Genomic DNA, 24,802 nt, shown 5'->3' on the forward strand with positions numbered 1-24,802 from the left:
TCTCTATGTTGTTTCTTTTCAAGTTTACACAGGACAAAAACATGAATAAGTATGGATCAGGCAAAGGGAACAGATCATAATCACTTATAACTAAGTACACAAGCTTTGTTGTTCTCACTTCATTTATACTAAATCTATAAACGTAATGTTTCTATAGAGAACTCAGAGTCTCTGGAGATGCACATCTTCTCCGGAGGAAGCAAGCTGCAGATCGCACGGTCACAGCTTTCTGACAGTGGCACTTACACGTGTGTGGCCTCCAATGTAGAGGGCAAGGCACGCAAGAGCTACCACCTCACCATTCAAGGTACATGCACATGCAGAGCCTGTTCCCAGAAAGGACCTATAGAATATTATGGCAGATTTTTGTTGTAATGTTGTAATCTTGTCAGTCTTTTCTGTTATCATACAAATACATATATTTACCAATTCACAGTTTCTCATGATATTCAGAGGATTGTGCTGAAACCCCTAATTGTCTCTTAGTCCCTCCCAGTATCTCTGGAGCAGAGCTACCCAGTGAAATGGGGGTCCTGCTGAATGAAAGCATCCAGCTGGTCTGTCGAGCCAGAGGAACCCCGACTCCGACCATCCAGTGGTTGAAGGATGGAGAAGTCATCACCAACATGACAAACACAGGGCTCAGGTAATGCTTGCCACAGAAAAAGAACAAAACATACTGGAAATTTTAGTGCAATGATTATGATGATGATGCAATGCTGCCTTTGTGTTCAGGATCAGTCCGGATGGCAGCACACTCACTGTGACTGGAGCACACACCACTGATAGTGGCAAGTATACCTGTGTGGCCACCAACACTGCAGGAGAAGAGGACAGAATATTCAATCTGAATGTTTATGGTGGGTTTAAATTGTGTACACATTTTTTTTTCATGTGTCATCCAGTGCAAACAGTCTGAAGATTTTTCTTGATTGCATGAGGAGTTTGTTTTTTTGTCACTGATTTTCTTGTTCATTGACTTTTTCAGTGCCTCCTGTAATAGACGGCAATAATGACACAGTTGACCAGTTGACCACAGTTCTGGACAGTTCTGTCAACATTGAGTGTGTCGCTACAGGCTCACCTCCTCCGCAGCTCAACTGGCTCAGAAATGGCCTCCCTCTGCCTGTTTCTTCCCACATTCGGCTTCTTTCTGCTGGACAGGTGCTCCGGTAGGTCAGTGGACAGGGCTCAAGAAGAGTTTGTAACACATGGTGCTGCTTTAAGAACGACTTCCTGTGAATCTTATGTGAGGGTGATGCTGGTTAGCATTTTTCACACACACAAGATTAAATTATCGCAAAATTGTGTGTTAAATTAGGGTAAAATTTCTGTTTTATACTTTATCTGGAAAATTTGCAAAGACATCTTAGTGTTTTAACATTTTTAGCACTTAATTTACTTATGCAAGTATGTTTTAATTAATTCTCTTTTTAAAACCCTATGAAATCAGTATTGAAATTCACCCTGCCTAAATCTATTTTATTGTAATTAGTTGCATTAGAAAGTTTCGTGTGTGTACGCCATGCTGTTTAAAAGATCTTGATAGTCGAGAACGCACAAACACACAAACAAATCATTTTAAAAGGATTTTCCACTATTCTAAGCAGGCTTTCTCCCTTTATGTTTGGCTGAAATGACTTATTATGTGAATAATAACAGAGAGAGAAAGAAAAAAAAACAATGAATGCACAATTAGGCAGCATTCTTTTGTCTATTGTTAGTTATTTTAGAGTTAAAACGGGCTACTTATTTGTTGTGTTTTTTGCATCCTTCAGAATTACACGAACCCAGGTGTCTGACAGTGGCACTTATACCTGCATCGCATCAAACAGAGCAGGTGTAGACAACAGACATTACAACCTGCAGGTGCACGGTGAGTCTGAAAACATTACTCGCTTGTAAAATCTGAAGAATATATCAACAACATTCTCAGGGCAATGAATAATAATCGACTACATCTTTTGTTTCGCTCTTCAGTCCCTCCTGGTCTGGATGGAGCAGGGAGTACAGAAGATGTGACTGTAGTCAGAGGAAACTTGGCTTCTCTGCTGTGTATCGCTGATGGGACACCAACCCCCACTGTGTCCTGGCTCAAAGAAGGCGTGACTCTAACTCCTGACCCCCACCTCAAACTGCTCAACCTGAATACAACTGTGCAAATCATCCAGGCTCAGGTCAATGATACAGGACGCTACACCTGCGTGGCTAACAATACTGCTGGTCAAGCTAGCCGTCATTTTAACCTGAAAGTCCTGGGTGAGTCAAAGCAGATTATAACTTTTTTTTATCCAGCTTCAGCTTTTGATTCATGGTTGAGAAAATACATTTTGTTTGTTTTGTTTGTCAGACCCTCCAAGCATCAATGGCTCTGGTGTACCAGCAGAAGTATCTGTTGTGGTGAATAATGTCCTGGAGCTTCATTGTGAGGCCTCAGGTATCCCTGCCCCCTCTCTGACCTGGCTAAAGGACGGACGCCCACTCCCGCAGACCAACAGCCTGCGCCTCCTGCGGGGAGGAGAGGTGCTACGTGTAGCATCAGCACAGGTAGGTCACCAGGGTTTGGTGTATTGAAATCCCATTTCTCAAATATTAGATTTAAATTCAATTTAGAATTATTTTCTATGAAAACATTAAAATGACCCTTTCATTACATACTGTGTATTCTATGTCTTTTTCCATTGTTTTCATACTGAGACACAGAGTTTTTTTTTCCTCAGCTGGAGGACACAGGCAGATACAGCTGCTTAGCCAACAGCCCAGCAGGGGATGATGACAAGGAGTTCCTGGTTCGAGTGCATGGTGGGTAACAGATATGCAGTGTGCACTGAATGTACATAACAGAAAGGAAACAATCTATGGCTGAAAGGAAAATAGCTTAAATCTGCACTTAATGATCAAATAAAATGTTTTATATTTCTCCTACCATGCATATCTGGACAATTAAAAACCAATAAAGTGAGATGATCTTGAGCTATAAAATCTACTGTATGTCAGTGCCTGTCTCTTTCTGGTTTTCCTCTAACAGTCCCCCCTAACATTGCGGGTGAGAGCACACCTCAGGATGTGTCCGTGCTGCAGAACAGACAGGTGACTCTGGAGTGCAAATCTGACGCTGTTCCACCTCCAACTCTGGCCTGGCTCAAAGATGGCCAACCATTACAGGTCAGGAATCAAACAAACAAACTTTTATTGACACTATTCTATAAATTTTGCTCAAAACTAATCACAAATTCCTTTTTCCTTTTTGTGTAGGCCTCTGCCCGTGTGCGTGTTCTGTCTGGTGGACGCTACTTACAGATCAACATGGCTGAGCTCGGCGACAGAGCTCAGTATACATGTGTGGCCAGCAACATTGCTGGAAAGACCACACGACAGTTTAACCTGTCTGTCAACGGTACAGTTACATCCTTTATACACAACACTTTATTATTATTATTATTATTATTATTATTATGATTATTATACTTTTTTGTTTTAGTAAAGAGATGAATTCATTGCCTGGCAACAAACTAGTAAAAACCTATATATCTGTCATATATCTATTCCCTCAGTGGCACCAACCATCATGGAAGGCCCCCAGACAGTGTCAGTGCACAACAACAAGCCAGCAGTACTTGAGTGTATTGTAAGTGGAGTTCCACCACCTCGTGTAACATGGAGGAAACATGGTGCTATATTGGCTGGAAACAGCCCCAGGTAAGTTCACATGTCACATCACAATGATGTGTCTCAAATTGATATTAATTTTATTACGATACAACAATTGTATGTGCAGTTTAATATGATAGATATCTATGGTTTTCAGGGTAGTAAATCTGCATACCGGTACTTTAAATGATATAAGAAGATCTGATATTTAATTATTGCTATTTGCTTAATGCTGTGTCTTACCCAGTTTGTACAAACATGTGCAGGTACACATTTGCAGAGGATGGGTCTTTACACATCCACTCTGCTCAGGTGACCGACACTGGTCGCTACCTGTGCATGGCAACCAATGAGGCCGGGACACAACGCAAGAGAGTGGATCTGCAAGTATATGGTGGGTCGTGGGTGGCACTCTAGATAAACAAAACTCACGAATATCTTAATATTGACTCAGTCACCCACAATCAGAGTCAAACGGTAAATTTACATTCCACTGTTCTTATTTTTTAGTCCCTCCTTCCATCGCTGACAGCCGCACCAGTGTAACAGTTACAGTCAACGTACAGACCACTTTGTCCTGCGAGGCCACCGGCATCCCCAAACCCACCGTCAACTGGATGAAAAATGGTCGAGCCATCAATACTGACCAGAACCAGAATATGTACAGGTTGATCCAGGTTTTCTCCCTCTCTGTTTCCTTATTCAAGATTTAAAACAAAAAGACAAAACCAAAACTACTGAACTAGTGAAGTCATTCATTGTAAGATTAACCTTTTTTTAAAAAGCAGTCCTCTAAGAGGGTGGACAGAGTGACACCGCTTTCAAGTGCTAATTTTATTATTATTTACAGATTACTGTCATCAGGCTCCCTGGTAGTCATAGCACCCACAGTGGAGGACACAGCAGTGTATGAATGTGTCGTCTCTAATGAGGCAGGAAAAGACTCTAGATCCATCAACCTCACTGTCCACGGTGAGAAACGTTTTTCATTCTTTCTAAACAATCAACCATCACCAGCAAACCAGAAATTCTCATGACATGTTGTAATTTGTGTCACTCTAGTCCCCCCATCTATAGCTGATGAACCCACAGAGCTTGTTGTAACCAGACTGTCCCCAGTGGTCATTGCCTGTACTGCATCTGGTGTCCCAGAACCCTCAATCCACTGGAGTAAAGATGGCATGAGGCTCCCCAAAGAGGGGCAGGGCTACAGCATCCTGTCCACAGGTCTGAATCATAGTGCATATCATCCAGAACACACCTTATATTTTGTACAACTGTCCAAACCTTCTCTAAAATTACTTAAATAACTAGCAAAATATCTAACCACAAAGTCACTGATGTGTGTCATCTAATACTGGATTTCAGATAATACTTAGTGTCAGATGTATCTGGTTACTTTGCACGTATTTATAGAGGACCTGTTTTAATTCATAATTGGCATCGTTGGTGAACTTTATTAATTATGTTGATGGTGTTTGTTTATCTGTCGCAGGCCCGATAGAAATCACCTCAGCTGAGCTCAGTCATGCAGGACGCTACTCGTGCACGGCCAAGAATGCTGCAGGCTCTACCAACCGCCACGTCCATCTCACAGTGCAGGGTGAGAGCATCTTGAGAAAAAAATCCTTTATGACTCTGACCTGCTTTTACTTTATCTTTTTAACTTTCTCGAGACCTTTCTGAGCGTCATACCTTTCCGATCCCTCTCCTCAGAGCTCCCAGTGATCCAGTCTCATCCGTCCACCCTGGATGTGATCCTGAATAACCCCATCACTCTACCCTGCAGGGCCACAGGCTCGCCCAGACCCACCATCACCTGGCAGAAGGAAGGCATCAATATACCCACCACAGGTAATTAAGCTTGTGTGCACGTGCGTGTGTGTGTATGTGTGTGTGTGTGTAATCATAAGTTATCAGTACTATATCATCATCACTCATCATCTCTTGTTTCATGTCAGGTGGAGGTTTCACTGTGCTGCCTAATGGAAGTCTGCAGATCTCTAAGGCCTCTGTGTCAGACTCTGGAACTTACATATGTGTGGCTCAAAACCCTGCAGGCACTGCACTGGGCAAGACTAAACTCAGAGTACAAGGTAGGGTTAACTTAAGTAACAGACTTAATATGTAATACTAAAGAACAGCATACTGTCTAGTGTATTATGTTACAATAACAATTCAGTGCTAAGTTATGCCTTCCAATTTCCAACCTTTCATATTTGTTTCAAAATTTGGTAATGATTTCAATATAGATTCTAAATGTTTCGACTGCATGTGATGTTTCTGTATCCTGTGTCCTGTAGTCCCTCCAGTGATCAACTCAGAGACTCAACAGTACTTGGCACCTCTGGACTCCTCTGTGACGTTACAATGCCAAGCTGACGGCTTCCCTCTCCCGTCTGTCACATGGCATAAAGATGGGCAGTCACTCATTGAGTCTGTACGCCAACGGGTGCTCAGCTCAGGATCCCTGCAGATCGCCTTCATCCAGCCAAGTGACACTGGACGATACACCTGCACTGCTGCCAATGCAGCGGGCACTGTCAACCTCGAGATGAGCCTCACTGTACAGAGTAGGTTTAAACATTGAACAACACTCAATATTTTATATGTCTTTTATGTATAGCTTAAAGGCTACCTTAAAATATGTGCTTTATGTTACACAAAACCATAACTAGACTAATGTTTTAAAATTAATAAAATCATGAAAAATTAAGTCTCCCTTCTTTGCAGTCCCACCATCCATACGTAGTGGAGAGCATGAGGTAGCAGTGGTGGAAAACAGCCAGGCTCAGCTGGTGTGTGTGGCGGAGGGTGTCCCTCAGCCCAGCCTGACCTGGGAGAGAGATGGTATTCCACTCACTGAAAGCACAGGGGAGTACACAATCCTCCCTTCTGGAGAGCTGGTTGTAGACATCGCTCAGGTAAGAGAATTAAAGACAAACAAGTCTTCCTTCTGTTTGTTTATGTCTGTACTCTGCCGGACAGTGAACTTTGCTTGGCTGCATGTAGTGTCAGAAAGATTTATTTAAAGATGTTTCTCTCTCCTCACCTTCCCTCACCCTGTATTAGCCTGACGATGCAGGCAGTTATACCTGCATAGCGACAAATGCAGTTGGACAGGACAGCTGGACGGTGACCCTGTCTGTTCACACTCACCCTGTCTTCACTGAGCTACTCGGAGATGTGGCCCTCAACAAGGGAGAGCGCCTCCTGCTGGCCTGTGGAGTCAGTGGCATCCCCCCACCTAAAATTACATGGGCCTTCAACAACAACGTCATGCCAGGTATACATCAAGCTCTACAATGATGAGGAACATTCATAGATTTGTGTCAAAAAGTAGTTACTGAAAAGTCAAAAATCAATGGGTTTTTATCTAGCAGTGAGTCATATACACTGTGTTTCTTTTCTTACTGTCTTTTATCAATGTTTAGTTCATTACGATCATGTGAATGGCCACAGTGAGCTGGTGATAGAGAGAGTGAGCAAAGACGACTCTGGCACCTACACCTGCATGGCAGAAAACAATGTAGGAACCATCAAGTCACTGGGATTTGTCTATGTCAAAGGTAAAAACACCCGCTATTTGATTCAAAGTTATTTTATTTATGTAACTTATAACACTTTAATTCCAGTGGTTGAGCAGTTCTAATCAGTATTTAAACATACGATAAATGATTTATAACACATTTTAATGTTGTTATAAGCAGATATAAATGTTAATATTAAAACACTGTTGTAAAAATATTAAATATTGCTGATAAATACTGTACAACATTTTATACACAACATCTTTACTCATGACTCCAACCAAACAATTTATGTATCCATAATGTCTCAAGAAATTCTTCTGTCTGTCTCCAGAGCCTCCTATCATTGACGGGGATCTTCACTCCAATCGTATTGAGCCTCTAGGTGGTAATGCCATCCTGAACTGTGAGGTTCGTGGAGACCCCTTGCCCACCATCCGGTGGAGCAAGAATGGAATCAACATCCAGATCAACAACCGCATCCGTCAGCTGGACAACGGTTCTCTGGCCATCTATGGCACAGTGGTAGGAAAAACATGAGAGTGAGACAATCTTATGTGTATGCTAATGAAAAGTTAAAGGTGGCCTAAGATTAATCTCTATGTTTTGATTGAGTCTTTGAAAGGTGCAGTACATTAAAGATTTTATTTAAATATTCCAAGATGAACAAATATTGTCAGCAGGATGTTAATAAACAGTTTTTATGTTATGTCAAGGACCTAAGTATGTAAAAACTTACTTGAATATAATACTGATATGTGTTTTTCAATGAATTTCACACAGAGTGAAGATGCAGGCAACTACATGTGTGTTGCAACTAATGACGCTGGAGTGGTAGAAAGGAGTGTCACGCTTACTTTGCAGAGTAAGTGTCTGTTTGAGTGTAAAGCCCTATTAAGCATACAATCTGGCAGTTGATGACATAAACTATTGCTTTTGATGTGTAAAATTTTATGGCTCTACCTTTCTTCCAGGTGCACCCACCATCATAGTGGAGCCAGTGGATACGGTGGTGGATGCTGGCACCACAGTTGTGCTCAACTGTCAGGCAGAGGGTGAGCCTACCCCCATGGTGGAGTGGTCGCGCCAGGGCCGCCCCCTCTTAGGCAATGACCGCTTCTCCACCCTGTCCAACGGTTCACTCAGGATCAGCAGTGCTCAGAAGGAGGACACGGCTGAATATGAATGTGTGGCCAGAAATCTGCTAGGATCGGTGCTGGTCAGGGTCACTCTTACTGTACAAGGTGAGCTGGACATACAGAACAGTATTAGAAACATATTTTAGGCAACTTCCATTTGAACCTGTAGTAAGTGTTGTTTAAATTAACAAGAAAGCATGGCAAAATGCATCTTTCTCAAAATCAAGTTTCACTAAGTGGAGAAAGAAGAAAACAAAAACAAACAATTATTCTGCTCAAATGTCTAAATACATGGTGTGTCAACATGCATTCATTTGTTTTCCAGTTCATGGAGGCTACTCAGAGTGGGCAGAGTGGGGTCCTTGCAGTGTGTCCTGTGGTGTCGGGTCCCAGAAGAGGCTGAGACAGTGTAACAATCCTCTACCTGCCAATGGAGGGCGTCATTGTGCGGGATCAAATGCAGAGACTCGTAGTTGTCAGGGAAAGCCCTGTCCAGGTGAGTGTGCTTTGAAGAATCAAATGCAGACAATTCACACTGTTCTTTCAGTACTTGTAAAGGTGATTATGTGCAAACATCCTTTTGTTCCCACAGTGGATGGTAACTGGTCAGAGTGGTCTCTCTGGGAGGAGTGCTCTCGTACCTGCGGTCAGGGCAACAGAACCAGGATCCGGACCTGCAGTAAGCCTCCAGCTCAGCATGGAGGGAGGCCATGTGAGGGGAAGGCAGTGGAGGTCATCATGTGCAGTGTCAGACCCTGTCCAGGTGAGTAAAGGATACATTTTCAAGTAACATCAGTGATGCCACAGTATGAAAATATTCTGTTACAAGTAAATGTCCAGTATTTATTATCTTATTCATTTACAAGTACATGAGTATAATCAGTAAAATATACTTAGGACAGAAAATTGTGTGTTATGTTGTATATTTTATATTAATGTGTATGACACCTTTAAAGGTTGTTTTAATGCAGATTCTAACTACTTTATGTATTCTAACCTTTAATGACAAATGATATTGATAAATGATAAGATCTTTACATATATTTTTGTGTATAAAATCATTATCAGTAAACTAACTTCAATGTATAGCTATCAAATAAATGTCAACTGGCAAAACTCAAGTCGCGTACCTTAAAATTGTTATTTTTGTTGACTTATCTGTTTATGGTCCTGCAGTGGCAGGTAACTGGGGGTCTTGGCTACCATGGAGCCCATGCAGTGAAACCTGTGGTAAGGGTACGCAGTCCAGAATCCGTCTGTGCAACAACCCTCCTCCAGCATTCGATGGACCGCAGTGTGAGGGCTCAGACACCCAAACACAAGTGTGCAAGGAGAGACCTTGTCCAGGTGAGGACGCCAGGATTTTACTCTCCATTCAAATTTGATTCCTACAGTTTCAAAGTCACTGATGCTCCTGCTTCTTCTTTTTTCGTTTCCTCCAGTGGATGGAAAGTGGTCATCCTGGGTGAGCTGGGGAGCCTGCAGTGTTTCATGTGGAGGCGGGACCAGACAGCGAAGGCGCCTCTGTGCCAACCCCGCCCCCCAAAATGGTGGCAGGCAGTGTGAAGGCAACGACGTGCACATTGACTTCTGTAACAGTGACCCCTGCCCCAGTGAGTCACATTCACTTTTATACTCACTAGATAAACTTTACAAATTCAGGATCTTAACTATTATATATCATTATATGTATATATCTGGTCATCTATGTCTTTAAAAAATATCTGTCTTGCATCTTGGTTTCTTCCCATGACTGTACCTGTTGACTTTCTCTCTTTCAGTCAGTGGTAACTGGGGTCCGTGGAGCAGCTGGGGCAGCTGCAGCAAAACATGCAATGGAGGTCAGATGAGGCGCTACAGGACATGTGACAACCCCAGACCTGCCAATGGTGGGAGAGCATGTGCAGGTTCAGATACACAGATACAGCGATGCAGCACAGCCAACTGTCCTGGTGAGTCAGCATGTCTGAGACTGTGTCAGGGTCTAACAAGTCTAGAAGTATAGAGGCTCCTTTTAGTGTAAAAGTAGATGCCCTGAATGAAAATAACTAACCTTTCAAGCACTTCACATTTAATTCACCACATGTATAGGGTGAGTAACATGGGCCAAGACAGAAAAAAATCACTTTGTAAAGTGAAAGATAGCAGCGTGTTTTCTTTCACCCCACAAACTGTGTATTTATTCTGCGTTTTTGGGCTAAATGTTTGCAGTTGATGGTAACTGGGGTTCATGGCAGCCGTGGGGAGAGTGCTCTGCATCCTGCGGGGGAGGAGAGAGGACCCGTGTCCGTCTCTGTAACAGTCCATCCCCTAGCAACAGTGGTCGGCCATGTCCAGGAGACTCCTCCCAGCTGTCTAGGTGTAACACCCAGGCCTGCCCAGGTAAGACATTTTGGTGTGTGTGTGTGTGTGTCTGTGTGTGTGTGTGTGTCTGTGTCTGTGTCTGTGTGTCTGTGTCTGTGTGTATGTATATATTTGTATATACATACATATATATACATTGTTTATTTGTGCAGTCGAGCGCAGCGCTGGAAGCAATCTCAAATACCTTCTCTTTTTGTCAGGTGGGCCTCAGAAGGCACGAGGGAGCATCATAGGGAACATCAATGATATCGAGTTTGGCATTGCTATCCTTAATGCCACCATCACAGACAGCAAGACCGGCGGCAGAATCACTAAGGCGACTATTACTAATGTACCACGGACATTAGGTCAGCTTTTCAGCCGTTTCATGTTTAAGTCTTCTACTTTTAGATTTTATTCTTCTGAACATTCTTAATAAATCTCATAATACCTGAAATCCGCTAATTTTCATCCTTTTATTTCAAGGTCCTGCAATGAGAAAACTCATCTCAATCCTGAACCCCATCTACTGGACCACTGCACAGGAAGTAGGAGAGGCTGTCAATGGCTACACACTAACAGGAGGCGTCTTCAGGCGAGAGACACAGGTGGAGTTTGCCACAGGTAAGAATGGACAGGCCTTTTTCATATATCAGAAAACATTGAGGATTACTAGAAAATCAGGCTCAACTTTATATTTTATGTATTACTTAAGTGGGAAGAGGAACTGAACATCATGATTTCAAGAGAAGAATGGCATCATATGTGTGTGCAACACTATGGACATTTACAGAGTTAAGATAAGATAAGCTGTGCATTGTAGATGAAATTCAGTTTAGTGCAGCAGCATAAGGGTGTGTTTCACCTTCAAGAAAATGACCAGGAAGAACGAAAATTTAACTGAAAAAAGGGAAAAATGGATTATGTTTAGAAATAAAGGCACTGGCAGTGTATATATTTAAACTTACCTTAGTGCATTTTTGTTATTATACAGCTATTTATATAAATACACTGTGTGGGTTTAATCTATTTGTAAAATAGCAAAAATGTTGATGTGATGATTTTAATGCGAACATCTGTGGCGTAATTGGAACATGATAGGTGAGATCCTGAGGATGACCCACATTGCCAGAGGTCTGGACTCAGATGGAGCACTGTTACTGGACATCGTGGTGAACGGACACATCCTGCAGCTGCCCTCACATTCTGACATCAGCATCAAGGTAAATAAATAAGATATGCAGATTATTAGTGTGTCCTTTTGGTAGTTATAGGTATTACTATTTTAGCCTTTTTACCCAAAATCACATATCAATTATAGTATCCATGATTTCTAGAAAATGAGCTGAAACGTGTCAGAATGCTGTGTCTCACATGTACACTTTGATGGACTCAGGACTACACAGAGGACTACATCCAGACGGGCCCTGGCCAGTTGTACGCACTGTCTACCCGCATGTTCAGCATCGACAGGGAGAGCGTGCCCTACTCCTGGAACCACACCATCTCCTACGATTTGTCCAAGGGCAAGATGCCCTACCTTGTAGAGATGCTGCACGCTACAGCCATCAGCGCTCTCTACCACCCCCTGGAGGAGATGTTGGAGTATAGCATCCAAGCTAGTATCTCTAAGGGTGAGAATACTGGTCTGTGAAAGATCTGAATGTGGGAATGATATTTTAACCATAGACACAAGATTAAATGAACAATGCAACTAACGTAATATCAAGTGTGTTTTCCTATGTTATTGCTTCATCATCAAGTCAGCCTTTTAAATCTAATCTCCTTTTCTGTGCATGTTTATGTTGTAAATGTAATCTAGATTTAATGATGAAATGTTCACTTGATTGCAGGAGATCGCAGTAACCAGTGTCCTCAGGGATTCACATTGGTGTCTGCTGGACCCTTTTGTGCAGGTACTGTTCATTGTACCATATGAGAGTCATATACCTCAGTGAGAGTCAGTTAAGTTGGTTTTAAAGACACTGTGAGTGGACTATAAATGATTTGAGAGTGTGTCCAACAGCAGAACTTTACCATTGAGGCATGTTTCTATTGGCAAATTGGGAAGCTCTGTGTGCTGTAGACTCTCCCCAGATATTTCTATAAAATTCTCATTTCCAGATTAATTCCCACCAAGGATTTGTTTTATTTTTGGTTTTGATTTTTGAGGTTTATTGGCTGTCTGTAAACAGCTGGTTTCGTTTACAGTTTGCGAATTCTACTTATGCTACTCTGTTTATCACAGCCATGCATTACGTAGCCTATACTGCCATCATCTCACCAATGTACACTTTGCATAGTCTGCTACTCTAGCCTACATATATGCTTCAATCATACCTAATTCGTATTTCCCTTTTTATTGCAAAAATGTCAAAAGTTAGCTTCAGATGTGTTTAGACTAAAAACACTGCTATTGTGTTGTTAAGTCTACTCTGGTTGTTAGAAATGTTGTTGTTGTTTATGCTTCTTTACGTGCTTCAGATGAGAACGAGTGTGAGGTGGGTAACCCCTGCTCTCATGCCTGCCACAACGCCATGGGCACCTACTACTGCTCGTGTCCCCGGGGCCTCACCATCTCAGCTGACGGCAGAACCTGTCAGGGTATACGACGCAGACTCATACACCAGTCAGACTCATTGCTGTCAGCATCACTATTACACAGACAGGCTTAAATAATTAAAGGCTCTTCGTTCTCATAGACATTGATGAGTGTTCACTGGGCGGGAACGTGTGCCACGATGGACAGGACTGTGAGAACACAATTGGCTCTTACCGATGTGTCATGCGCTGTGGGCGGGGCTTCAGGAGGACAATGGATGGTCTCAGCTGCACAGGTACATCAACAAGCTTTATTGAGCCTTTGTTATAACTGTTGCTTAAAACAAACTTTGACAGCTGTCTTCTTTATTGCTCAGACGTGAACGAGTGTCAGGAGTCCAATCCGTGCAATCAACACTGTCTGAACACGATTGGCAGCTACCGATGTGCTTGCGAGCCAGGCTTCCAAATCAGGAATCGACGCTGTATAGGTGATGCAGCCAAATAATTCATATAAAGCTTTATATGTGTTATATATGTTATTCAGAGTAAAAGGCTGCTAGTTTTGGCCACGCCTGAAATAATGTCCTCAAAGCTAGCTCTGGATTTAACCTCCTCTCTTCTCTCTGTCATCACCAGATATTAACGAGTGCAGACAGAGGGTTTGCCGATCAGATCAGCAGTGTAAAAACACACGCGGGGGGTACACCTGTATTGATCTGTGCCCCAATGGTATGACCAAAGGTGCTAATGGGACATGTGTAGGTGAGTACTCACAGTATTTCTGTGTATGTAGTATTTACTGAATTACTAATAAATGAATTTAAAAAAAAACTAACTGGGAGATATTTTCCACTGTGATTACATTTTTCATGTGTGGCCTTCTTGTAGACATCGATGAGTGCAGAGATGGAACTCATCTATGCCGATACAATCAGATCTGTGAGAATACCAGAGGTAGCTACCACTGCACCTGTCCACGTGGCTACAGATCTCAGGGGGTGGGACGTCCCTGTGTCGGTATGTTCACCCCTCTTATCCTGTCATCTCAACAGGCAAAACATTCTCAAAAATTAAACACAGTCCAGTATTTTATTAAATATAAAGGGCTTCATTTGCCATTATCAGACAGGTGATGGTGTGTAAAGCTGTTTAGTTGTGGATATTTGCTAAAGCATACAGCATGTTAAGCAATGAAAAAGTGAAACATTTTGCACCGCTCTTAACTCACGCTTCCCTTCAGCTTGCTTGCTTCTGCCAGCAAACTTCTCTCTTTGTGTCAGTGACTCACTCCTGTTTTAAGTCTAAAATAACTCTGCTGTCAGCTGCAATGTAGTACAGACATTCATGCCCCACCAGTGCTTGCTTACATCTCTAAAATGCTGCAAATAAAACTGCTGACTAACTCTTAACATGAAGCACAAAGGCCCTGCAAAGATTCAATGCATGGTATCAGGTCCTCCGAAGCTTGACGTCGACTTACGTACCGTACATAAAGATGTAAGATAAAGGGCAAGAAAGGATCACTGAGGAAGGGAAACGAAAGTGTGTCCCTCTTTGAAACATCAACCATAAAAAGACCAGCACCACAACCTCACAGCTCTGTCTGTCACTCTGTTTCCTTTCACTTTCTTCCAATTCTGACTTTTCAAACTGTTACCTCTATGTTTGGATCTGGCTATACCCTGGAGTTGCTTTGTAATGGCATTCACTCAATGTTCCCCTTGTGACATCATTAACATTGTACGTTGGTATTATATTTGATATCATTTCCTCTAGAAAATATTAACTAGAGTGAGAATTAAATTTGAAGCTCTTCTTTTATATGATATGAGAGGACAACATTCTCTCATTCAGACTAAATATTTTTATAGACCCAATACATTTTCATGGAAATGTATTGTTGTACAGTGGGGTAATTGACATTTACCCTTTGTTTCCTCTCATTCTCATCTCATTCCTCTATTTTCATGACCTGCACCATCTCATTTTTTTCATTTCTTCTTCATTACTTTTGCACCTTTTTCTCCCTCCTTCCTTCTTTCTATCTACCACTTTTTTGTCTTTTCTTGGTGCTGGTCTTTCTTTGTGCTGAGGGCAGACATAAATGAGTGTGAGCGGCTGCCACAGCCCTGTGCCCACCAGTGCATCAACACACCTGGCAGCTTCAAGTGCACCTGCCCACCGGGGCGCCACCTGCTGGGTGATGGCAAATCCTGTGCTGGTCTGGAGCGTCTGCCCAGCTATGAAAGTTACTCATACGGCTACCGAAGTTCACAGTCGTCTTCTGAGCGCTCCTACCAGCAGGTGTACCACAACTTGGCCTCTCAGAGCTTCAACTCCTACACAGCCAACGAAAGGGGGCGTTTGAGGAGCCGGAGTCGTAGAGACACCTCTATAAATTCCTCACAGCAGGGCTTCCTTGCTTGTCAGCAGGGGTTTGAGTCCAGAGGTGGCTCCTGCTTCGGTAACTATGGAGGACAGGCAGGGTTGAGATGAGGGAGAGGATGGAAGTTAATAGAGAAACTGTCTCTTTTTGCCTCCCAGATGCTAGTTTGTTTTGTTTTTTTCAAATGGGGTTGTATGAGGTCAGTGTATTACTTACAGTAGCTGGCAGTCAGCATGCAGTCAGTGTGGAGAAGTAGCTTGAGTACCTGTGTAGGAAACAAACAAATACAGAATATTTCACAGCTTTACCATCAGACTGTCCTGATGACAGGGAAAGCCACCAGACTCTCTTGATAAAAAAAAAACCCAAATAATTCATTCCACTGAACACAGGAGTTGCTGCCTCGACAGGTTAGTTAGTTTGTGTTATTATAACGTGTTGAAACACAGTCAGGCTGCATTGCAGGTAATGCACTGAATATGGATAAATACCCCCTACAACCCCACTTCTAAAATCCAAAACTGTCCTTCAAAAATGTGTCTGATGATTTTCTCTTTCTCTCTCTCATTCTGTGTGTGTCTGCATCTATGTGACACTAACAGACATCAATGAGTGTGAGGTGAGGGATGCCTGTCAGCATGAGTGTATGAACACACCGGGCAGCCACAGGTGTCTCTGTCCTGCTGGTTACCGCCTCATGACCAATGGAAAGACGTGTCAAGGTGAGAGCCCCCAGCTACTTCTTGTGTCCTCCCGTCACCATCACCTAATTGTAACATGTACTGTTATAATGTCGAGCCGTTTGCTGTATGTACAGATGTCGACGAGTGCCTGGAGCAGAACATCCAGTGTGGAGCGAACCGGATGTGCTTTAACATGAGAGGAAGTTACCAGTGTATCGACACACCCTGTCCGCCAAACTACCAGAGGGATCCAGCCACAGGGTAAACCTTCACAGAACTGCTCTTAAATCACAGTTGGGATTAACACAACAAAGCCAAAAAAAATGTGACCACAAACCAAAGCCTGGTTTCAAGCGAAGCACTGTTGGTATATAACTCGTGGAACCATTGGAAGCTTCAGGGGTGAACCTGTTCACTATTCCAGCAGTTGGGAAACAACAGAGGAGTTGCAGCATTTAGTGACTGACGCACTGTGACCTATAACATACATATCTCAGACAGATGGACAACATATACACACCGCTAACTTTTTCCTCTGCTCTGTTCACTTTCACATTTTGGGCTTTTTTTCTACAATCCCTATACACTGCACACAAGTCTCCTTGTTCTTTTTCTTAGCATGTGGTTGTTTGTTAAAACAAGGAAACACGCTTTGTTTGTTTTTTTTGGTACAGACGTTTGGGGACAATTGGTGTTCAGACTCTTGTTGCCACCCCAGCAGAACAGAAAAACAGGGATCATTGGGGCTGTTTCCTCAGTTGACAACCACATCTTTGGTTTACCTAGACATCCTATATGGAAATGTCAGATGTAACAAACTGAATTCCTTTCACCTACACTGTGTATACATTATTTTCTTTTTCTAAAAACCAAGACTATAGACGTATGTACCATACTCTTCTTACACAAGGAAGCTTGTAATCTACAGTTTTGGTTTGGAAGTAATTTGCTAAAAAATAAACCTTATATACACTAGGTAGACATTGCAATCCCTTTAAGTAATAAAGTACTCTATTTTAGACAAAACATTTTGTTTTTCTGCTTCTCCACACTATACTGCATTCAAATCTGTTGTCTATGTTCTAGGTTTTGCTTAAAGAACTGCCCACCAAATGACCTGGAGTGTGCCCTGAGCCCTTACGCCTTGGAGTACAAGCTGCTGTCTCTCCCCTTCGGCATCGCTGCCAACCAGGACCTCATCAGACTGGTGGCCTACACGCAGGACGGAGTCATGCACCCCAGAACCTCCTTCTTAGTGGTGGACGAGGACGTCACGTTACCTTTCGCCCTGCGAGATGAGAACCTGAAGGGAGTGCTGTTCACCACACGGGCGCTACGAGAGCCCCACACGTACCGCATGAAGGTCCGAGCCCTCTCCTACAGTGAAGACGGAGGCATCGAGTACCAGACGACCTTCATCGTCTACATCGCCGTCTCTGCCTACCCGTACTGAGAGCACTTTAAATGACACGAGACAAAGGTGCGCTGATGACTTTGTGTCCTCCACATGTGGCACCACTGAGATAGACGAGTGAGCAGATACAGGTTTTGGAAATGTTGCCACATCAGTAAAAAATACTGAGAAAAAAAGACTTTGTGTTGAGTGTGAGAGAGGCCGGTGAGTGCACACAGCCCTGAAGACACAAGGAAGCAAACTCAAAGTGGAAAGAGGCCACTGGAGGTTAACAGGAGACTTGGATGAAACTGGCTATTTATTGGCTTAAATCCCTGGAACCCTCGCGTCAGTCTGTCAGGACAATTTAATTGAAATGTTTTGATATTTTGCTTTGTTATTTTCCCCTGGCCCCTTCAGATTTATTTATGAGATCAACAAGATTGTGCTCCTGAAAGCCAAAGCATCAACCTCTGGCTCAGAAAGTAGGCTTAAACCCTACTCAAGAAATCTTAACGAGCCTTTTTATTTACATCTAACTATTATTAACTTATTGGGAAGTGCTTGAACGAGAAAAACGGGCAGTTCCCACCTTTGTTTGGCCCTTTGTGTCATCAGTCACTAAAGTGTGACTGTTCAGATACGGTGCTCATTTTGGCGTTAGGAAACTTGAGAGTCACATGTTGTACATCCTCAGGTAGTGGCCTGTCATACACACTAGTGCATCGCATAGAAACCCTATCCACACATTACACTGATTACATCATCAATGTGCCACACTGCTCCATCCTATAGTTGATACCAAGATGTATTTTATTTTTATGACTTGTACATATGTTTTGTTTTTCTCATAATGTATTGTAATACTGTACTTATTGTATCCATTTTGTAATAAAAATGTAATAAATGAATATACACTGAAAATGAGCATAATGTGTGTCTGCAGCACTACTGCACATGACAGCAAACATGTCACATCTGGGTCGGGATTATACAACTAAGAAGATTACTCTGACGAGCCACACATATTTTAATGACAGAAACAAGACACATTTTTCAGGCTACTTACATCAAAGTGTAATCTTTGGTGATACTATGGATTAGCCAGTTAGAGCAAAGGATTTACCTTGTGTCTGTCCTGTCGTTTTCTGAATGTGTTTGTTGTTGAACCAACTGTCTGCACAACATCATCCATTAATTCCTGATAACGTACACTCTAAAACATGTCCCAGAAGGTGTTATTCTCAGGGTTTTTAGGGACTGATATGCAAAGTTTTCCCTCAAAGTTCTGCTTTGTAAGATTTAGTGGCATTTAGTGGTGTGGCTGGAGATCTAAGAGTGGTTCATAAAGGGCCTGGCTTGTATTCACCATACGTGTGTGTGTGAGTGCATGTGTGTTTGTGTCAGAGTCACAACAAAGTAATGATCAGCATTCATACCTTTTATTTTTTTCAAAAAAAGAACAAACATAAAAAAGGAATATTGAGTAAGGCAGTTTGTACATCAGTTTGGTATGCTCCCTCGTCTTCTCGCCCTCGCTGAGAAGAGAGCCTCTGACCAGGAACACATGAAGCAGAGGAAGAAACCAGACTGGTCTTCTTGTTTTCATGTAAAACTAGACGATACTGCATTAGAAAAAGGAGTCTAATGTCTGGATGCATCATCACTGATGACAGTATTCAGACATGAAACAGTCATGCCTAAATATCAACTGATGAGTAAAACACAACTGTGGTGACCACTGTGTTTTAGAAAAAAAAAAAAAAAGCAACATCGATAGAGAAATTCATTGAAAGCGTTCGATCGTAGATGAGGAACATAACGTGAAGCTAGAACTGAATTCCTCTTCATCACTACGCATACGTCACTAAGTCTGAGGAGAAAGGTTGCTCGATTTTTAAGAGCGACGTTTTGAACCGCAACACATTTTATTTTGTTTTTTGTTTCATTTAAACTGTTTAAAGTCATAACTCCACCACTTTGTTGTTAGAACACACAATGGCAACTAAATCATCAACATAAGCTACATCATTTCCAGTAAAAGAAAGATAAATCATTTGGCAATAGATGTAATCTACCTGATGAGGCAGATAAAACTTTCTGACCCTTCCAGTTTTCCTTCTCGATCTAGAATAGCTTCATACTGCCAGACAGATCAGGATGTGTGGAGATTTGTTTTAATGATCAAGTGTCAATTTAAACTTGGGTTCAATAAAAAATAAATGCAAAAATGAAAAAATGTTTTTTCCAGAGGAGACATTAACCATTAACATGTACTGAAGACTGGTATGAAATGTTTGCGAAAACTCTCAAAAGTGGGATCATGCAAACAATATATTTTTTTGTTAAATCACATTAAATTCACTCTCCATTTGCAGACACACAAATATTCATCATCTTCTTTTAGTCTCTCCCAGTATTGTCAAACCTTTTAAGCAGTGGTTTTAATTTTCATTAAGTAGGGATTGGAGGACATTTAATCCGAGATTAATTTTCTGTGGAACACCAAAATAAAAAAGCAACTGGAGAAAGGAGCCTCATTTTTCTGAGAGCAGCGCCTAGGAACAGAACCAGTACAGTAGCAGGGAGAAACAATATGAGGAACAGTACAACGGGATTAATAGAGCAGTGGTGGAGATGCATCGTGGGTAATAATCCTTAACTGGGGCAGCAGGCAGTGCTGAGAGGATGGATGGATGACACCGCCCCCACCCCCACTCCTCAGGAAGCGTGGCGACCCCCGGGAGCAAATCCACCACCCTCCATCTGTGACTGTGCTTTTCAGGAGCCTCCCGCAGCTAAAGTGTAATATCGAGAGGCAATGAGGGGATTTACTGACAGAGAGTCAGGCTTTCATTCCACCAGGAAGTCTCTGCTGCTGAGAGAACACGAGAGAACGACGGATAAAACAAACACAGAGTTTTCCTGAGAGAAGCAAAGCTGAAACCGTCTGCGTGGAAGTCAGCGGAGGATACGCAGCGAGAAATGGAGTCTGTTGTGTTTGTCTATGTGTGTGTACGTACTGTGTATAGCAGTGGTTCCCAAACCTTTTTGGACTTCTCATCACATGTCCTATGATTTTCTGAGGCATGGAGAGGTCCTTTGGGAACCACTGGTGTACAGCGTGAGAGCAGACTGTACAGGAGTGACGTGAAGAGATGTGGGGCGTTCTGTTAATAGATCAGGGACGCAGCACGGACATGTGAAGTCATCTGTAGCACCCTGTGAGGAATACAATTTAGTAGGCTGTGATCGTGCATAGAGAGAAAGAAGAAAACCCTTTTTTTAACCTGATGTGACCCACATTTGATTTACTTTTCTCCAGTCTGGCCTATACAGCAGGACCCAACACCAGGTTAAAAATGAGTCGTTCTTTAGTCACTATGCTATCTGTTAGGTTACATGAACAGTACAGTACTGAGGCAGTCCTCCTGTATCTGTTGGTGATGTGGAGTGGACTGATCCTCTGCTTCCTCTTTTAGACAGTCTTTCTCGCTGTAAGCACCCTGACGATGCTGCCCACTCCTCCAGCTGCCAGAGCCTGCAGACACAGGAGGAGAAATACAGTCAGGCTGGTTTTCACAACAGAAACAGATTCTTTACAGTCTCAACAGGACTCCAAACATGTGTTTTATTTTTATCTGAAGCTACAGAGGAAACAACATCAGTGACTTTTATATTTCTAACACATCCTCAATTATCCACATTTACAAAAAAGGCCATGTCTTTGGACATAAGACCTACATTTAAAACCTTCTCATCACTATCATCTCAAATGTCAGCTTCTCCCTCGTGTCAAGTCAGTTTTATCTGTCTATCCCAAACCCACTGAGGGATGCACTGATGTCATCAGATGCCATCAGAGCCAAGACTGACAATATTAACCAGATCAGTCATCAATCCTTGTTAATTACTTCTGTTTAGAACATATGATTAAGGTTTGCACAAGAATAAAAGTAAAAATGATGCACAAACAACCACATTTATAATTTATACAGTAACACAAGTGATGTGAAGCTACATGTATATGTAATGTTACCGTGCACAGATGCAGGGGCATTAAAAATAAAAACTATGACTGGAGGATGTTCAGGAAACATTTCCCCCAGTGAGGTGTAACTATTTACCTTTTCATGCCACTGCAGCAGGACTGCGCTGCTGTTTTCCGACGGCTTCTCGAAGCCTTTGTAGATGTATTTCATCAGCAGGTCCACGCCGTTCTTATCGAGGGACTGAACCCCTTTCTCAATGTCGCTGCTCTTAAAGGCGCTGAGCACCTTCAGCACCAAACCCTCTGCACGATCCTGAAAGAAAAGAAACGGGAAGAGAAGTGTTGTTACAGAGTTCAGTTAATTACAAGCTAGTTCGAGACCTCTATAGCACTGCCAATTTGTTAGATATATATGAGCAATGAAGTCAAACAAACTTGCACTTCATAAAAGTTAAAGCAAAACTTGTTCCTGACCTAAACTGGACCAAGATTTTTGTTGCTTTCTCCTCTGACAATACACAAGCTCTGCTACTACATGTGCATCAGACGGAGAATATCTCTACTATACTGCATGTGTCCAAGGACCCTCTTCTCACAAATGTTCTCAAGTAAGTCAGTGAGTTAAAAACCAAGCCCACCTTGACGTTCTGGTTCTTTGTGTTGATTGGTGGGTTCTTCAGAACTGCGTGTAGAGCCTCCATCAGATTTCCTGTGCAGGGAGGGTTAAGGATGCAACGCAGCACAGCAGGGGACAAATGTGACCAAATATAATTCATGAGACCAGTGGCAAGGCTTCCCAAATGTCTGTGTTAATGTATTAGCTTCTGACTACTACCCAGTATTCGGCATTTTTCCAATTATCTGTATGGGCAATCTTTCTGTCTGATTGCCGCTAAAAAATAAATAAATAAATAAATAATTTTAAAAAATAAATAAAAAATGTGATACTTTCACTCTGAATCAGCATCCTCTCTCATATTGTCCCGCCCACAAGCATATCTGATTGGTAAAATGTCACAATTAACAGCCTATACACACTTAATTATATGATTCTGCAAAGTAACTAGTAACTAAATTTATCAAATGAATGTGGTGGAGAGGAAGTATGAGGTAGGATGTTGATGAAGTATATAAAGCAGCAGAAAGAGGAAAGTAAAGTCCCTAAAAATCGGACTTAAGAACAGCACTTAAGTCAAATCTACGTAGATTTATTCAATCATTGCTTGTTGTTTTGTTTTGTTTTGTTGTTTTTTTTACTGCAAATGAATATCAACCCCAATTCGTTTTTCAGTGTCCTTGATTTCTAACAATCGCAACTGGCCCTGAAAAGGTTGTATCGGTCGACCCCTATATCTTTATGCAACTTGACAAAAACCACATTCCACACTCTCACAAAGGGCAGCATTAAGAGGGGCCCTTGGGCTGAAGCTCAAAAGATTTAATTTGGCTCTCCAGAGGTTTTTAGCAAGAAAAAACAAAAAGAATCACAGTAATGTTTTAGCTGGGATTTTGTTGTTGTTGTATAACAATGTATACAGCAGGTATTTGCGAGTGGTGCTTTTGGCCCCTCAGTCTGTTTACCTTTCTGCACCTAGCAAAAACATCCGCTAGAAATTCAGCAGAAGCTATTTAATGCAGGCAAGTACCTTTCATAGTTGCAGTACTGTGCTCGTGCTCATATACTGAGCATACAGGAAGGGACTGGATAAAAATGTGAACTTGTCCTTTAAGTCTCCCCCACTGCAACATCAGGTGGGAGGTGACTGTTCCTATTCAATGAGGAAGTGGAGCAGTTTCGTGCCTTATAAGGCATATGAGACTGCACACTGTCTCCAACACAGCAAAAGCCTCTTTACACGCATATATACACTAAAATATGAGAGTTGGATTAATGAGAAAACAGGTTTCCTGCTCCGGAAACAATCCTCTGCTTCTGCAACACCCTTACTGAGCTCAGGTACCAAAATCAAGATAAAGTTGAGAGTAGTTGGAGTCACTGTGGTTAATAAAATGTTTTAGAAGATAAAATGCTGAACTTGTATTACACAAACGTAAAACTAGCTAACAGTCGCCTCTGTGTTGGGGCTGACATCCCTGGAATGTGACTGTCAGGCAAGTCTGGACAGTAACCGGCCTAGTCGCTGAACGCCCATTGAAACAGCCAGCAGCAGCAGCAAACACACGCAGGCAGAAAAGAGTGAACCAGCGGATAAAGCGCCGGCCTGAACACGCTCAGACTGTTGTTCTCATCAGCAGGTCGCGCATGCTAACACGCAGGCTAGCTAATCATCGTAAAGGATATTGCCTGATGAGGGAGTCCACCTCTGCCTCGTCGGGACCCAGCTGGTTTTCTCCTCCGTCCTCCTCGTCCACGAATTTGTTCTCGTCGTACTCGTCCACGTCCACTCGCCTGAAGCGGGCGGACATGGTGCTCTTCGACATGTCGGCGGCGGTTTGGGCGTTTTATACTTAACCGAAAGGGACCAGAGTTGAAGCTCGAGTCCGGCCTTTTTGCTTTTTTTGCTTTACAGCGCTTTTCTTCGACGCGGCTGTCACCTCACAGGCGGGCTGCTTCCTGACTTCCTCACCCTTTTTTTCTCTGTGCGGTTTGTGCTTCCGTTTTACCCGACATCGCCTCCTGGTGGACGAAATCTGACACTGCAGCCCGCTGTCGGTACTGCATGTTTCTGGCCGCTAGAGGGCGATCAAACACAAGAGATGAAACCACTGTCCGTGAACGCAGCATACTGACTAAATTAACCGTTTTACTGTGTCGTCATAGTGAACACATTTTATGGAGCCAGAAAGACATAACCAATAAAACGACATGAAATAAAATATGAATATATGAAATACATAAATAATAAGATAAATAAAAATGTCTATGCTTTACTTGATAAAATCAGATAAATCAGGTTATTAAAAAACAGTAACAGATGTGTCGGGAGAGGTCAAGAAGCCTTCAGGCTGATACAAATACGAATATCATATCTGTACAACATGATATCTGAGGGAGTGCAGGCCATGTTTGATTTTATCAAAAGGAAGGTGAAGATGACCAACCTGTCTGACAAGAAAGAACGAAAGAAAGAAAGAATGAATCTGGCAATTTAATTTACAACAGTTTATAAATAATGATGAA

General features: G+C 42.4%; 2 protein-coding genes across 2 annotated transcripts in view; one reads left to right on the top strand and one right to left on the bottom strand.

Annotated features, from left to right (window-relative positions):
- Window positions 1-18,584, top strand: part of hmcn1 (hemicentin 1) — an 88,723-nt gene extending 70,139 nt beyond the window's left edge. The window contains exons 64-108 of the mRNA XM_037114013.1: window positions 158-307; window positions 487-646; window positions 736-860; window positions 989-1,172; window positions 1,779-1,876; window positions 1,981-2,259; window positions 2,351-2,547; window positions 2,721-2,802; window positions 3,029-3,165; window positions 3,256-3,397; window positions 3,555-3,699; window positions 3,918-4,045; window positions 4,162-4,318; window positions 4,502-4,623; window positions 4,714-4,878; window positions 5,147-5,254; window positions 5,368-5,505; window positions 5,613-5,747; window positions 5,955-6,224; window positions 6,385-6,575; window positions 6,724-6,937; window positions 7,086-7,220; window positions 7,516-7,706; window positions 7,965-8,046; window positions 8,156-8,425; window positions 8,646-8,816; window positions 8,913-9,083; window positions 9,497-9,667; window positions 9,763-9,933; window positions 10,102-10,272; window positions 10,532-10,702; window positions 10,885-11,031; window positions 11,150-11,287; window positions 11,765-11,886; window positions 12,060-12,297; window positions 12,517-12,579; window positions 13,148-13,267; window positions 13,366-13,500; window positions 13,582-13,695; window positions 13,844-13,969; window positions 14,096-14,224; window positions 15,306-15,671; window positions 16,196-16,315; window positions 16,411-16,537; window positions 17,363-18,584. Coding sequence (XP_036969908.1) covers window positions 158-307; window positions 487-646; window positions 736-860; window positions 989-1,172; window positions 1,779-1,876; window positions 1,981-2,259; window positions 2,351-2,547; window positions 2,721-2,802; window positions 3,029-3,165; window positions 3,256-3,397; window positions 3,555-3,699; window positions 3,918-4,045; window positions 4,162-4,318; window positions 4,502-4,623; window positions 4,714-4,878; window positions 5,147-5,254; window positions 5,368-5,505; window positions 5,613-5,747; window positions 5,955-6,224; window positions 6,385-6,575; window positions 6,724-6,937; window positions 7,086-7,220; window positions 7,516-7,706; window positions 7,965-8,046; window positions 8,156-8,425; window positions 8,646-8,816; window positions 8,913-9,083; window positions 9,497-9,667; window positions 9,763-9,933; window positions 10,102-10,272; window positions 10,532-10,702; window positions 10,885-11,031; window positions 11,150-11,287; window positions 11,765-11,886; window positions 12,060-12,297; window positions 12,517-12,579; window positions 13,148-13,267; window positions 13,366-13,500; window positions 13,582-13,695; window positions 13,844-13,969; window positions 14,096-14,224; window positions 15,306-15,671; window positions 16,196-16,315; window positions 16,411-16,537; window positions 17,363-17,729 — 7,343 coding nt within the window. The 3' untranslated portion in view covers window positions 17,730-18,584. The remainder of the gene's footprint in view (window positions 1-157; window positions 308-486; window positions 647-735; window positions 861-988; window positions 1,173-1,778; window positions 1,877-1,980; window positions 2,260-2,350; window positions 2,548-2,720; window positions 2,803-3,028; window positions 3,166-3,255; window positions 3,398-3,554; window positions 3,700-3,917; window positions 4,046-4,161; window positions 4,319-4,501; window positions 4,624-4,713; window positions 4,879-5,146; window positions 5,255-5,367; window positions 5,506-5,612; window positions 5,748-5,954; window positions 6,225-6,384; window positions 6,576-6,723; window positions 6,938-7,085; window positions 7,221-7,515; window positions 7,707-7,964; window positions 8,047-8,155; window positions 8,426-8,645; window positions 8,817-8,912; window positions 9,084-9,496; window positions 9,668-9,762; window positions 9,934-10,101; window positions 10,273-10,531; window positions 10,703-10,884; window positions 11,032-11,149; window positions 11,288-11,764; window positions 11,887-12,059; window positions 12,298-12,516; window positions 12,580-13,147; window positions 13,268-13,365; window positions 13,501-13,581; window positions 13,696-13,843; window positions 13,970-14,095; window positions 14,225-15,305; window positions 15,672-16,195; window positions 16,316-16,410; window positions 16,538-17,362) is intronic.
- A 505-nt stretch (window positions 18,585-19,089) lies between these two features.
- arpc5b (actin related protein 2/3 complex, subunit 5B) lies at window positions 19,090-24,279 on the bottom strand. The gene is made up of 4 exons (XM_037114014.1): window positions 23,963-24,279; window positions 22,299-22,371; window positions 21,797-21,973; window positions 19,090-21,210 (listed from the first exon to the last, which is right to left on the bottom strand). Exons 1-4 carry the CDS (start codon window positions 24,100-24,102, stop codon window positions 21,148-21,150), a joined length of 453 nt encoding a protein of 150 aa, XP_036969909.1. The 5' UTR covers window positions 24,103-24,279; the 3' UTR covers window positions 19,090-21,147.
- Between the last annotated feature and the right edge of the window lie 523 nt (window positions 24,280-24,802).

Source organism: Acanthopagrus latus, chromosome 11 (genome assembly GCF_904848185.1).
Source record: "Acanthopagrus latus isolate v.2019 chromosome 11, fAcaLat1.1, whole genome shotgun sequence".
Lineage (NCBI taxonomy): Eukaryota > Metazoa > Chordata > Actinopteri > Spariformes > Sparidae > Acanthopagrus > Acanthopagrus latus.